The 13,016-nt window shown below is 43.4% G+C and overlaps 1 protein-coding gene across 3 annotated transcripts in view; it reads right to left on the bottom strand.

Moving 5' to 3' along the window:
• Positions 1-8,322: 8,322 nt before the first annotated feature.
• The window catches only part of RNF8 (ring finger protein 8), a 38,792-nt gene continuing 34,098 nt past the window's right edge, over positions 8,323-13,016 (bottom strand). For 2 of the 3 annotated variants that reach the window (XM_004484074.5, XM_023586235.3), the window contains one exon: positions 8,323-11,165. In XM_004484074.5, coding sequence (XP_004484131.1) covers positions 11,149-11,165 — 17 coding nt within the window. In that variant the 3' untranslated portion in view covers positions 8,323-11,148. The remainder of the gene's footprint in view (positions 11,166-13,016) is intronic. The other variant, XR_011650045.1, reaches the window with a different exon arrangement.

Genomic DNA, 13,016 nt, shown 5'->3' with positions numbered 1-13,016 from the left:
AGGCAGTGGGAGAGAGCTGCCCATCCCAGGTACGCCTGCACACAGAGGAGGAAAGAGCAGTATGGGAGAAGGGCTGGCGATAATGAGGGGATTTAGGTCTTTTTATAAAAACAGCAGCCTCCAAGCAAAGAAGCAGGTGATGAGTATCCAGCTATCCCAGCCACCAAGGCCAAAGTTCCCAGCACTGGCACAGTCTGCTTGCTGGGATGAATGAGGCCAGCCCAGGGTCAGACTGAGCCCTTCCTGGGTGATGCAATCAGACGGACAGGGGAGACCTGCCACCCCTGCAAAGCTCCACATAGCTAGCTGCGTTCTTCCGCTTAATAATGATGCCAGAACCAGCAACGAACCCTCTTCCGCTGCCTCTCAGAGCCCTGCTGTAGAGAAGATGCCTTTAATTAGAGCTGGGCTGCACAGCAGTGGGGCTCAGCTATACTGCAGTTTGGTGCTGCAAGGCAGAAATGTTACCATGTATTTTCCCAGACGAGCAAAATGCAGATGATATTTAATATCCGTTATCTCTCCAGGGAAAGAACATTCTGTTCTTTTGAATTATTTCTCTGAGAAATAATTCAAAAGTTTGAGTTAATTCTTAGTCGGTTTGTGTCTTTTAAAAATAGAACACTCAGGTTTTTGCTTGTTAGCAGGGCAATAAAAAGTGGGATAATTAGTTAAGCCTCACAATAACACTTTGCCATATTTTAGAGATGGAGAAACTTAGGCTCAGTGAGGTTAAGTCAGCTGCCCAAGGTCCCAGGGAGAAAAAGGAAGAGCTGGGACTCAAACACACCTTGTCTGATTTTTTTTTTTAACCAGATCAATTTTATTGATACGTATTAATAAAGCATAAACCCATCCAAGTTTACAATCAATGGTATTTGGTATAATCACATAGTTGTGCATTCATCACTTTGATCATTATTAGAGCATTTTCATTATTCTACTACTAATAAACAAAAAGCCAGAAAAACCAATAACAAAAAAAGTCACCTCTCAATCTCTCTGTGCTTCCCATTCTGTACATAGCTGCTATTCTATTTCTGTCTCTTTAGTTTATTTGTATTTTGTAATAACAGTTTTATATATGCAATATTACCCATATTCATATTTCACATGAGATTTCACTAGGTTATACAGTCCCATGTTAAATTTTTTAGCTTTCTGTCTAGTAATATACATGACCTTAGACTTCCCCTTTCAACCACTGTCATACCCATATAATAGCTCTGCTAGTTAAAAACACCATGATGTACTTTCACCATTTCTATTCATTTCCAAAAAGATTTACAAACAACTTTTTACCAATTCTGCCAGATTAACCCTCTGCTTTTCATTCTCTGACCTCATTCTATTTTCTGGTGACCCATATTCTAATTATTAAATCGATGAATTTACATAATATGTTTGGCTCATAATAGCACAATCATATAGTATTTGTCATTTTGTGTCTGGCTTGCTTCACTCAACATAATGTCCTCCAGGTTCATCCATGCTGTCATATGCTTCATGACTTCATTTCTTCTTACTGCTGCATAATATTCCATTGCGTGAATATCCCAGTTTGTTTATCTGTTCATCACAGTTTGTTTATCTGTTCATCAGTTGATGGACACCTGGGTTCTTTCCAGCTTTGGGAAATCATGAATAATGCTGTTATGAACTTTAGTGTGCGCATGTCTGCTCATGTCACTGCTCTCAGTTCTTCTGCATATATAGCCTAAATTCAACTTCCTTAGGAACTGCCAAACAGTACCCCAAAGCAGCTATACCATTCTACATCCCCACCAACAATGAATAAGTGTTTTGATCTCTACATCCTCTCTAACATTTGTAGTTTTCTGACTTTTTAATAGTGGCCATTCTAATGTGTGAAATGATATCTCATAGCTTTGATTTGCATTTCCCTAATCACTAGTGGTGCTGAACATTTTTTTCGGGTTTTGTTTTTTTTTTTCCATTTGTATTTCTTCTTTGGACAAATGTCTATTCAAGTCTTGGCCATTTTTAAATTGGGTGGTTTGTCTTTTTATTGTTGAGTTGTAGCATCTCTTTATATAGCATGGCTATTAAACCCTAATTGGATAGGTGATTTCTAAATATTTTCTACTATTGAGTTGGCTGCCTTTTCACCCTTTAGACAAAGTCCTTTGAGGTGCAAAAGTGTTTAATTTTAAGGACGTCCCACTTTTTTTTTTCTTTTCTTTTGTTGCTCATGCTTTGGTGTAAGGTTTTAAGAAACTACCATCTACCACTAGCTCTTAAAGATGTTTTCCTACATTTTCTTCTAGGAGTTTTATGGTTGTAGCTTTTATATTTCAGTCCTTGATCCATTTTGAGTTAATTTTGTATAAGGTGTGAGATATGGGTCCTCTTTCTTTCTTTTGGATATAGATATCCTGTTCTCCCTGCACCATTTGTTGCATAGACTGTTCTGGCCCAGATGGGAGGGCTTGACAGCCTTGTCAAAAATCACTTGATTGTAGATATGAGGGTCTATTTCTAAGTTCTCAGTTCATTTCTATCAATCAATCTGTCTAACTTTATGCCAGTATCATGCTGCTTTTACCACTTTAGCTAAGTAATACACTTTTTAAAAAGATTTATTTTATTTATTTCTCTCCCCTTCTCCCTCATTATTTGCTCTCTGTGTCCATTCGCTGTGTGTTCTTCTGTGTCTGCTTGCATTCTTGTCATGTGGCACTGGGAAACTGTGTTGCGTTTTTTGTTACGTCATCTTGCTGCATCAGCTCTCCATGTGTGCGGCGCCACTCCTGGGTGGCCTGCGCTTTTTTCGCATGGTGCAGTTCTCCTTATGGGGTGCACTCCCTGTGCGTGGGGCACCCCTACATGGGGACACCCCTGCGTGGCACAGCACTCCTTGTGCGCAGCAGCACTGTGCATGGGCCAGCTCACCACACGGGTCAGGAGGCCCTGGGTACCAAGCCCTGGGCCTCCTATATGGTAAGCAGATGCTCTATCAGTTGAGCCATACCACTTCCCTAAGTGATATGCTTTAAAGTCAGGAAGTCAGAGTCCTCTAACTTGGTTCTTCTTTTTAAAGATATTTTTGGCTATTTGGGACCCCTTAAACTGTTCAAATAAATTCGATAATTGACTTTTCTATTTCCGCAAAAGTCTGTTGGAATTTTTAATGGAATTGTGTTGAATCTGTAAATCATTTTGGGTAGAACTGACATCTTAACAATAGTCTTCCTATCCATGAACATGAGATTGTCCTTCCATTTATTTGTCTTCTTCAGTTTCTTTTGTATTTTGTATTCTTCTGAATACAGGTCCTTTATGTTCTTGGTTATGTTTATTCCTAAATATTTGATTCCTTTAGTTGCTGTTATAAGTGGAATTTTTTTCTGCTTCCTCCTCAGATTGTTCATCAGTGATGTATAGACATATTATTGATCTTTATTTTTCACTTAAGATTCATTCATGACCTTACATGTACAGTAGTTTCTTCCTTTTAGCTTTCTTAAAAAAAATTTATTCCGTGCCCCCCCCCCCCCGCAGCTTGCTTGCGGTCTGTTCTGTGTTCATTCCTGTGCGTTTTTCTGTGTCTGTGTCTCCCTTTCTTGAGTTATCTTGCCATGCTAGCTCTCCATGGGCACAGGCCGTCAGCTCTCTGTGGCCGCGGGCCTTTAGCTCTCCATGGGTGTGGGCCAGTTTGCCTTCACAAGGAGGCCCTGGGATGCGAACCCAGGGCCTCCCATATGGTAGACGGGAGTCCAATCGACTGAGCCACAGCCACTTCCCCATGCTATTGATTTTTGTGTATTAATCTTGTATCCCACCACTTTGCTGTTCTAGTACCTTTGTTGTGGATTTTTAAGGATTTTCCAGTTATAGGATCATATCATCAGCAAGTAGTGAAAGTTTTACTTCCTTTCCTATTTGGATGCCTTTTATTTCTTTATTTAGCCTAATTGCTCTAGCTAGAACTTCTAGCACAATAGTGAATAACAGTGGTGACAGTGGGCATCCTTTTCTTGTTCCTGATCTCAACAGGAAAGCTTTCAATCTTTCACCATTGAGTAAAATGCTAATTGTAGGTTTTTCATATATGCACTTTATCATATTGAGAAAGCTTCCTTCTATTCCTATCTTTTGGAATGTTTTTATCAAAAAAGGATGCTATAGGTGGTGGACTTGGCCCAGTGGTTAGGGTGTCCGTCTACCACATGGGAGGTCCAATGTTCAAACCCCGGGCCTCCTTGACCCGTGTGGAGCTGGCCCATGTGCAGTGCTGATGCACGCAAGGAGTACCCTGCCACGCAGGGGTGTCCCCACGTAGGGGAGTCCCACGTGCAAAGAGTGTACCCCGTAAGGAGAGCTGCCCAGTGCGAAAGAAAGTGCAGCCTGCCCAGGAATGGCGCCGCACACACGGAGAGCTGACACAGCAAGATGACGCAACAAAAAGAAACACAGATTCCCGTGCCACTGACAACAACAGAAGCGGACAAAGAAGATGCAGCAAATAGACACAGAGAACAGACAACCGGGGGGCAGGAAGGGGAGAGAAATAAATAAATAAATCTTAAAAAAAGAAGAAAAAAAAGAAAGGATGCTATAATTTGTCAAATGCTTTTCAGCATTGAGATGATCATGTGATTTTTCTTCAATTTATTAATGTGGTTTTTTACACTAATTAATTTTCTTGTGTTGAACTACCCTTGCATACCTGGGATAAAACCCACTTGATTGTGGCATATAATTCTTTTAATATGCTTTTGGATTTGGTTTGCAAGTATTTCTTTGAGGATTCTACATCTATATTCATTGGAGATATTGAGCTGCAGTTTTCTTTTTTCATAGTATCTTTATCTAGTCTGGGTATTAGGGTGATGTTGGCTTCATAGAATGAGTTTGTTCTTTCTTGCTCAATTTCTAGGAAGAGCTTGAGCAAGACTGGTATTAGATCATCTTTGTTTTTTTTAAATTTCTCTCCCCTTCCCCGCCCCGTTGTCTGCTCTTTGTGTCCTTCGCTGTGTGTTCTTTTGGGTCTTCTTGTATTATCTGGCACTGGGAAACCGCGTCTCCTTTTGGTTGTGTCAGCTCTCCATGTGTGTGGCACCACTCCTGGGCAGGCTATGCTTTTTTCACATGGGGTGGCTTTCCTTACGGGGCGCACTCCTTGCACGTGGGGCACCCCTACATGGGGGCACCCCTGCGTGGCACGACACTTCTTGCATGTGGCAGCACCGTGTGGGCCAGGTCACCACACGGTCAGGAGGCCCTGGGGATTGAACCCTGGACCCTCCATATGGTAGACAGATGCTCTATCAGTTGAGCCACGTCCACTTCCCCTAGATCATCTTTGAATGATTGGTAGAATTCACCTGTGAAGCCATCTGGTCCTGGGCTTTTCATCTTTGGAAAGTTTGTGATGACTGCTTCAATCTCTTTATTTGTGATTGGTTTGTTGAGGTCTTCTGTTTCTTCTAGAGTCAGTGTAGGTTGCTCATGTGTTTCTAAAATTTGACCATCTGATCTACATTGTCTAGTTTTTTGGTGTACGTTGCTCAGAGTTTCCGTTTATGAGCTCTCTTATTTCTGTGGGGTCAGTGGTAATGTAGCCCCTCTCATTTATGATTTTATTTGAGTCTCCTCTCTTTTTTCCTTTGTCAGTCTAGCTAAGGGTTTGTCAATTTTGTTGATCTTCTCAAAGAACTAACTTTGGTTTTGTTGATTCTATTGATTTTTTGTTCTCAATTTCATTTATTTCTGCTCTGATCTTTACTATTTCTTTCCTTTGGCTTGGTTTGGGATTAGTTGCTGTGTTTTTCTAGTTCCTTTTTAAATATAAGCATTGAGGGCTATAAATTTCCCTCTCAGCACTGCCTTTGTATCCCATGGGTTTTGATGTTCTCATTTTCATTTGTCTCAAAATATTTACTGAATTCTCTTGCAATTTCTCCTTTGACTCTGATTATGTGAGTGTTGTTTAATCTCCATATATTTATGAATTTCCCTTTTTCCATCCATTATTGATTTCCAGCCTCATTCTGTTATGACCAGAGAAAGCATTTTGTATCACTTCATTCATTTTAAATTTATTGAGACCTGTCTTGTGGCCCAACATATGGTCTATCCTGGAGAAGGATCCAGGAGCACTTGAAAAGAATGTCTATTCTGCTGTTTTGGGGTATAATGCTCTATAGTCTGTTAGGTCTAGTTCATTTATTATATTATTCAAACTGTTTATGTATCCTGTCCAGATGTTCTATCCAATACTAAAAGTGGTGTATTGAGGGAAGCGTCTGTGGCTCAATCAGATGAGCTCCCGTCTACCGTATAGGTAGAACCAGGGTTCATGTCCCGGGGCCTCCTTGTGAAGGCAGGCTTGCCTGCTCCCTGCAGAGTGCTGCCTGGCCCGCAGGCACCGCGGAGAGCCAACTCAGCAAGGTGACGCAACAAAAAGAAGGGAGACAAGCGAGAACAGAGAAGAGCCCGCAGTGAATGGACACAGAGAGCAGAGAGCACACAAAATGTCACAAGGGGGAGGGATATTTAAAAAATAAATGGTGTATTGAAATCTCCAATTATTATTGTAGCGATATCTATTTATTCCTTCAGTTTTGCCAGTGTGTGCCTCATGTATCTTGGAGCACCCAGATTAGGTACATAGATATTATAGTTATTTCTTCTTGATGAATTTCCCCTTTCATTACTATATAATGGCCTTCTTCATTCTTTATAACAATTTTGCTTTTAAAATCTATTTTGTCTGATATTAGTATTGATACTCCAGCTCCTTTTTGGTTACTATTTGTGTGGAATATCTTTTTCCAACCTTTTACTTTTAACCTGGTTGTGCCCTTACTTCTGAGGTGAGTCTCTTGCAGACAGAATATAGATGGCTCATTTAAAAAAAATTTTATCCATTCTATTGGTGTGTGTCTTTTGATTGGGGAGGTCAAGCCATTAACAGTCAATGTTATCACTGTAAAGGCATTCTTATGTAGTCCATTTTGTCCTTTGGCTTCCCATTGTCACATCTTTCTGTTGTCTGTCTTTTTACCCTTTAATTTACCCTTCCTAATAATCTTTATTTCTACACTCTGTCTTTGTGAACCTACTGTCTCAAGCTGTATAGTCTAAAAAGAGGGATTGCAAGTCACTCTATGGTCTAAAAAGAGGGACTGCAAGTCATTCTCTGTTTAGCAGGTATGGATGGAGATGGCGTGTCTGTAAGGTCAGTCTCTGCAGATGGCCTTCAAGCTCTTTGAGTTGAGATGTTCTTTGAGGACCTTTCCTCTAACGATATATGTACAAGAGTATTCACTGCAGCACTGTTTTAGTTTAGTAAAAGGTCTGAAACAACCTCGATTTCCATAATTTTTTAAAAAGGCTAAAAAAATAAACCATGGTACAAACACACAGCAGAATACTAGACAGCTGTTATGTCCTGACAAGATATAGATGATAAAAACAAGGCACAGGGAAGCGGACTTGGTCCAGTGGTTAGGACGTCTGTCTACCACATGGGTCCGCGGTTCAAACCCTGGGCCTCCTTGACCCATGTGGAGCTGGCCCATGCGCTGTGCTGATGAACGCAAGGAGTGCCATGCCATGGGGGAGCCCCACGCGCAAGGAGTGCACCCCATAAGGAGAGCCGCCCAGTGCGAAAGAAAGTGCACCTTGCCCAAGAATGGTGCCGCACACAGAGAGAGCTGACACAACAAGATGATACAACAGAAACAAATTCCCGGTGCCGCTGATAAGAATAGAAGCAGAAACAGAACACACAGCAAATGGACAGAGAGAGCAGACAACTGGGGGAGAAAATTAATTTTTTAAAAAATCTTAAAAAAAAAAATGGCACAGGGTAGTGTACAGTTTACTACCATTTATGCAAAAGAAAAAATCATATATTGTATTTGCTTGTATACATAGACCACTGGAAGGATAAACAAGGAGTTGGTAATAATTGTCACCTCTGTGGAGGGGAACTGGTTACTGGAGGAAACGGGTGAGAGGATTTTCACTTTATGTCCTTTTGTGTATTTTGATTTCAAACCTTGTAAACCTATTAACTATTCAAAAATGGGGAGTGATGTAGCTCAATCAGCTGAGCATGTGCTTTCCACATACAGGGTTCCGGGTTCGATCCCCGATATCTCCTAAAAACCAAAACAAATGAAAAAACCACCTCAGGGGAGCCAATGGAGCTCAGTGGTTGAACGCTGGCTTCCCACATACAAAGTCCCGTGTTTAATCCCTGGCCCCAGTACCTCAGAAAAACAAACCAAAAAAGCATGCCTGTGTTTTAGTTTGCCAAAGAGATGCTGATGCAAAGCACCAAACGTGCACTAACTTTTCTAAAGGGTATTTATTTGGGGTAAAGGTTTACAGTTCCAAAGTTCTGAAAAGTCCAACTCAAGGCGCTTTCTTACCAAAGTCAGGTACTGTTGATCCTGGCGTTGTTGCCACATGGTGAAGCAAGCAAGATGGCCGCCAATCTCCGCGGAAGAATCTGCCTTCCCCTCCAGAGTTTCCTGTCTCTTGGAGCTCAACAGTGAGCAACCAGGCAAAAGGGAACCAGGCCTCCTACGTCAGTCTTGGCTGTTCGGTCCCTCCCCAAGTTCAGCTGTAAGCTATTGGGCATCAATCAGGGCTAGTCTCCTCTTGAGCTGCCCCATGGGCTCAGCTTCCTGGGAGGATTGTGCTTAAGCAATACTTTCTTACATTGCAGAATCAAATATGCTGGCTCCCTTTCTCCTCTGAGTCTGTGTCTCCCTTTTTATCAGACCCAGCAAAAGAGCAGAGACTCAACATGAATCATACCTCACTGACATAATCCAGTCAAATGGACCCACAGGAATGGATTAGTTTACAAACCTATTATTTCTCTTTTTGGGATTCATAAAATAATTTCAAACTGCCACAACCTGGAATCTTCTAAAAAGGAATAATTAAAAAAAAAAAAGAATTTTCAGGGAAAACGGACTTGGCCCAGTGGTTAGGGCGTCCGCCTACCACACGGGAGGTCCACGGTTCAAACCCCGGGCCTCCTTGACCCGTGTGGAGCTGGCCATGCGCAGTGCTGATGCGCGCAAGGAGTGCCGTGCCATGCAAGGGTGTCCCCCGCGTAGCGGAGCCCCACGCGCAAGGAGTGCGCCCGTGAGGAGAGCCGCCTAGCGCGAAAGAAAGAGCAGCCTGCCCAGGAATGGTGTCGCCCACACTTCCCGTGCCGCTGACGACAACAGAAGGGGACAAAGAAACAAGTCGCAGCAAATAGACACAGAGAACAGACAACCGGGGCGGGGCGGGGGGGGGGTAATTAAATAAATAAATCTTTAAAAAAAAAATCTTCAAAACTTGATATATCTATATACATGTATAGATTTATAGGGAGAAACAGGAGGCTATTACATCAAAATGGTAATCTTTTCCTTCTTTACTCTATTTTTTCAGAATTTTTTCCATGTTTAACTTAGTTCTTCCTAAACTCCATCAGCATTTCAATCAGTAATCATGGTAAGAAAGATGGAAGGGAAGACTGGGGACTTCAAAATTCCAATATTCACAGTATACTCTACAAAATAAGTCTACCATTGCTAACAAGTTGGAGAGTCATAGTTTCCAATCCTTTATGAAAATACATGGGGGTATAAATAAATTACAAAACAACAGTTCTCTAAGTAAGGAGCAAAAAGGGAGAGGAAAATGCAGGAAACAAATCACAGAACGACAATGTACAAATATTTTCACGTTCCTATTAGAGGGCTCCTGGTTTTATTTATTAAAAATAATTTTTTTTTAAGATTTGTTTTTTATTTCTCTCCCCTTCCCCCCACCCCACTGTCTGCCTTCATGTCCATTCGCTGTGCATTCTTGTCAGGTGGAACCAGGAGTCTGTCTCTTTTTGTTGCATCATCTTGCTGCGTCAGCCCTCCGTGTGTGCAGCGCCACTCCTGGGCAGGCTGTGCATTTTTTGCATGGGGTGGCTCTCCTTGTGGGGCACACACCTTGCGCACTGGGCTTCCCTACGTGGGGGCCACCCTTGTGTGGCATGGCACTCCTCCCTTGCGCGTGGCAGCACTGTGCGTGGGCCAGCTCACCACACGGGCCAGGAGGCCCTGGGTATCAAACCCTGGATCTCCTATATATATGGTAGGTGGACGCTCTATCAGTTGAGCTACATTTGCTTCCCTGCACCTAGTTTTAAATGACTATTCTTCACCTTCCCGCATTTCCCCTTATTCTCATCACTGGTAACCATGATACCAAAGGTTGTCTTCTTATGTCTCCCAAACATTAAAACTGTTGTTCTTTCTGTTTAAAAAGGGGAGGCAGGTGAAAGAGAAATGACTTTTAATTAAAAAAAAAAACACATTCTAAGTTCTCATAAAATCATTGCCCATGTTTTCATGATGTTGGGTAAAACATTTGGAATTAACTTCTGAATCCCAGCTGAAGGAAGGGAATTCACCTCACCCCCAAACCAGGTAAGCAGTCACCTGTCTCTGGCATGAAAAGGAAGCATGATGGAAGGGGGGTGGAATCTTGGGCTTGGCTTCTAAGGATGACATTCATTTGAAGTCTATCATCTGATATAGACAAGTTCTGCACTGCAATCGATGAGCTGCCAGTGTTTACTTGTAAGACTGTCTGGGAGCTGGAAGGGAAGGAAGGTAAATACACCCAAGCCCAGCTGAGCAACTGAGGGGTTTTACATTTTATTTCCAGGAAATGACATCTTGTTTTCACAACGAAAAAGCATTCTCTCCTCTCAAAACAGAGGCTGCCTTAGCTTTCCAGGGCAGCCATAGGGGTACACTCAATCTGTACAAAACAAATGTCAACAGAGATGCTTCTGAAGTACCAAAACAATAAACAATAATAAATTTAAAAACAGAACGGAACTAGAGTAACTCATTCAACATGTAGTGAAGCACAGTCCATTAGGTACCCCTCCTGAAGCAGCTCGAGCGCGGGGTACTGGCGGTGCTCGAGGCAATGACAGCAGGGGGGCTGGCCAACACCCATGGCTCCTGGCAGGGGACGCGCTAGTCCAGTCTCTGGTCCACACGGCCTCTCAAGATGACCTCTAGAATCACATCTAGAGAGAACCCTCTGGATCCATCCCAAGCCCCCAACGCCTGGCAGTCTTCCAAGTGCTCTGGAGCATGGTCTTCAGGACAGGTTCTTTGCTTTGGAGAGAAAGAAGAGAAAAAAAAAGATGACCCTGCAGTTTCCTTCCCTCGCCTCCCTGCAGCCAGCCTTGCCACCCTCAGGCTTTTCTCCATAGAGCAGCCAGTGAACCTAGAAAATGTCAGTCAGATCATGTGTTGTGCTCTGCTCAACTCCTGTTCCCCATTTCTAGAGCAAGAGTTCAGGCCAAAGTCCTGGGAAGTGGATTTGGCTCAACTGATAGAGCATCTGCCTACCATATGAAAGGTCCGCGGTTCAAACCCCGGTCCTCCTGACCCGTGTGGAGCTGACCACACGCAGTGCTGATGTACACAAGGAGTGCCATGCCATGCAGGGGTGTCCCCTGCATATGGGAGCCCCATGTGCAAGGAGCGCACCCCTGCAAGGAGAGCCACCCCGTGCGCAGCCTGCCCAGGAGGGGTGCCACACACATGGAGAGCTGATACAGCAAGATGACATAACAAAAAGAGATACAGATTCCTGGTGCCGCTGACAAGAATGTGAGCAGACACAGAAGATCACATAAGCAAATGGAAAGAGAGAGCAGACAATGGGCGGGGGGGAGGGGAAAGTAATTAAAAAAAAAATCTAAATACCTATTGAATAGCTCAAGTTGGTGCCCTCAGACGCCTTAAACCTACTTTTCAGTTAAGAACAAAACTTCTCTCTCCCAAACTGCTTCTTACTTTTAGCAAATGGCACGGGATCATCTACACAGGTGCCCCTGAAAGAAATGAGTGGTCCTCCACTGTGAGCTCCCTTCACCCCCAAGCAAAGGAGTACACAAACCCCTAACTACCTTCACATCCACCCTCTCCCCCCAACCCCACTGCTGCTTCTCTAGCCTAGCCACCACCATCCTGGCTTGGGCACTGCCTCTAAATTCTTGTGCCCCATTACCATTTATTCTCTTCACAGCAACTAGATTCATCTGTCAAGAAAAAATATAGACACAGCCAGCCAGCTCTCCATTGAAAATGTGATATTTTCCCAGCTACCCCTAGGCTGATCTCCTCAACATGGCCTAGAAGGCGCTTTGTGACCCAGTTCTGCCTTTCTCCAGTCTCTCTGCTCAGCACTTTTCTCTGGCACTCCACCATCCAGCCACACTGCACTTCTTCAGTCCCCCCAAATCCCTCTTCCTCTCGTTTCTGGTCCCACTTCTTATGCTGCACACTCCCAGCCTCATCAGTTGTTCAGGAACACCTGTCCTTGATCCCTACACCTAGTATCCTTTACTTTCCTGATTCTAGCACTTTACCATAATTAGCTCTAAGAGGGCAGGAGCTACACATGCCCTGCTCACTTTTACTCTTCAACACCTGGCACTTAGAAGGTGCTCAGAAGAAGGAAAGGCCCAAGGAAAGGAAGGAAAGGCGGGAAGGAAGGGAAGGGAAGGAGGGAGAGAGGGCTGGTTCTTTGGGGTTCTGGTTCAGATCTAATGGGACAAGGGTGAAGGAGGTCCAAAGTCTCCATGCGGGAAAGAGGAAGCAACTCAAGCAGAAGCCCTAGCCAGGAATCAGAGCATGTTGGTCGTGTCAGATTTCTTAAGAACCACAGCTGTGGGCGGATGGACAGTATCTATATCCGGCTGAGGGAGAGAAGCCTTACTAGCAATGTCCCTAACTCTCAGGTACTGGGGCCGGGGGCTGGGGCGAATGGGGAAGAGGCACGATCAGTGACCAGAGCAGCTGTCTATGAGTAGTTCATGGGAATCTAGAATACTAATTTAATTGGGCTTGCTCTAAAAACATTGTGTTCACCTAGGATTAAGTGCAGGAACGAAGAAATTCTCAAAGTTGCTTGGTTAATGACCACTCTATATTTGCACAGCTTATCTCCTAAAATAA

Source organism: Dasypus novemcinctus, chromosome 11 (assembly GCF_030445035.2).
Source record: "Dasypus novemcinctus isolate mDasNov1 chromosome 11, mDasNov1.1.hap2, whole genome shotgun sequence".
NCBI classification, from domain to species: Eukaryota; Metazoa; Chordata; class Mammalia; order Cingulata; family Dasypodidae; genus Dasypus; species Dasypus novemcinctus.
This window is presented reverse-complemented; position numbering and strand designations above follow the sequence as displayed.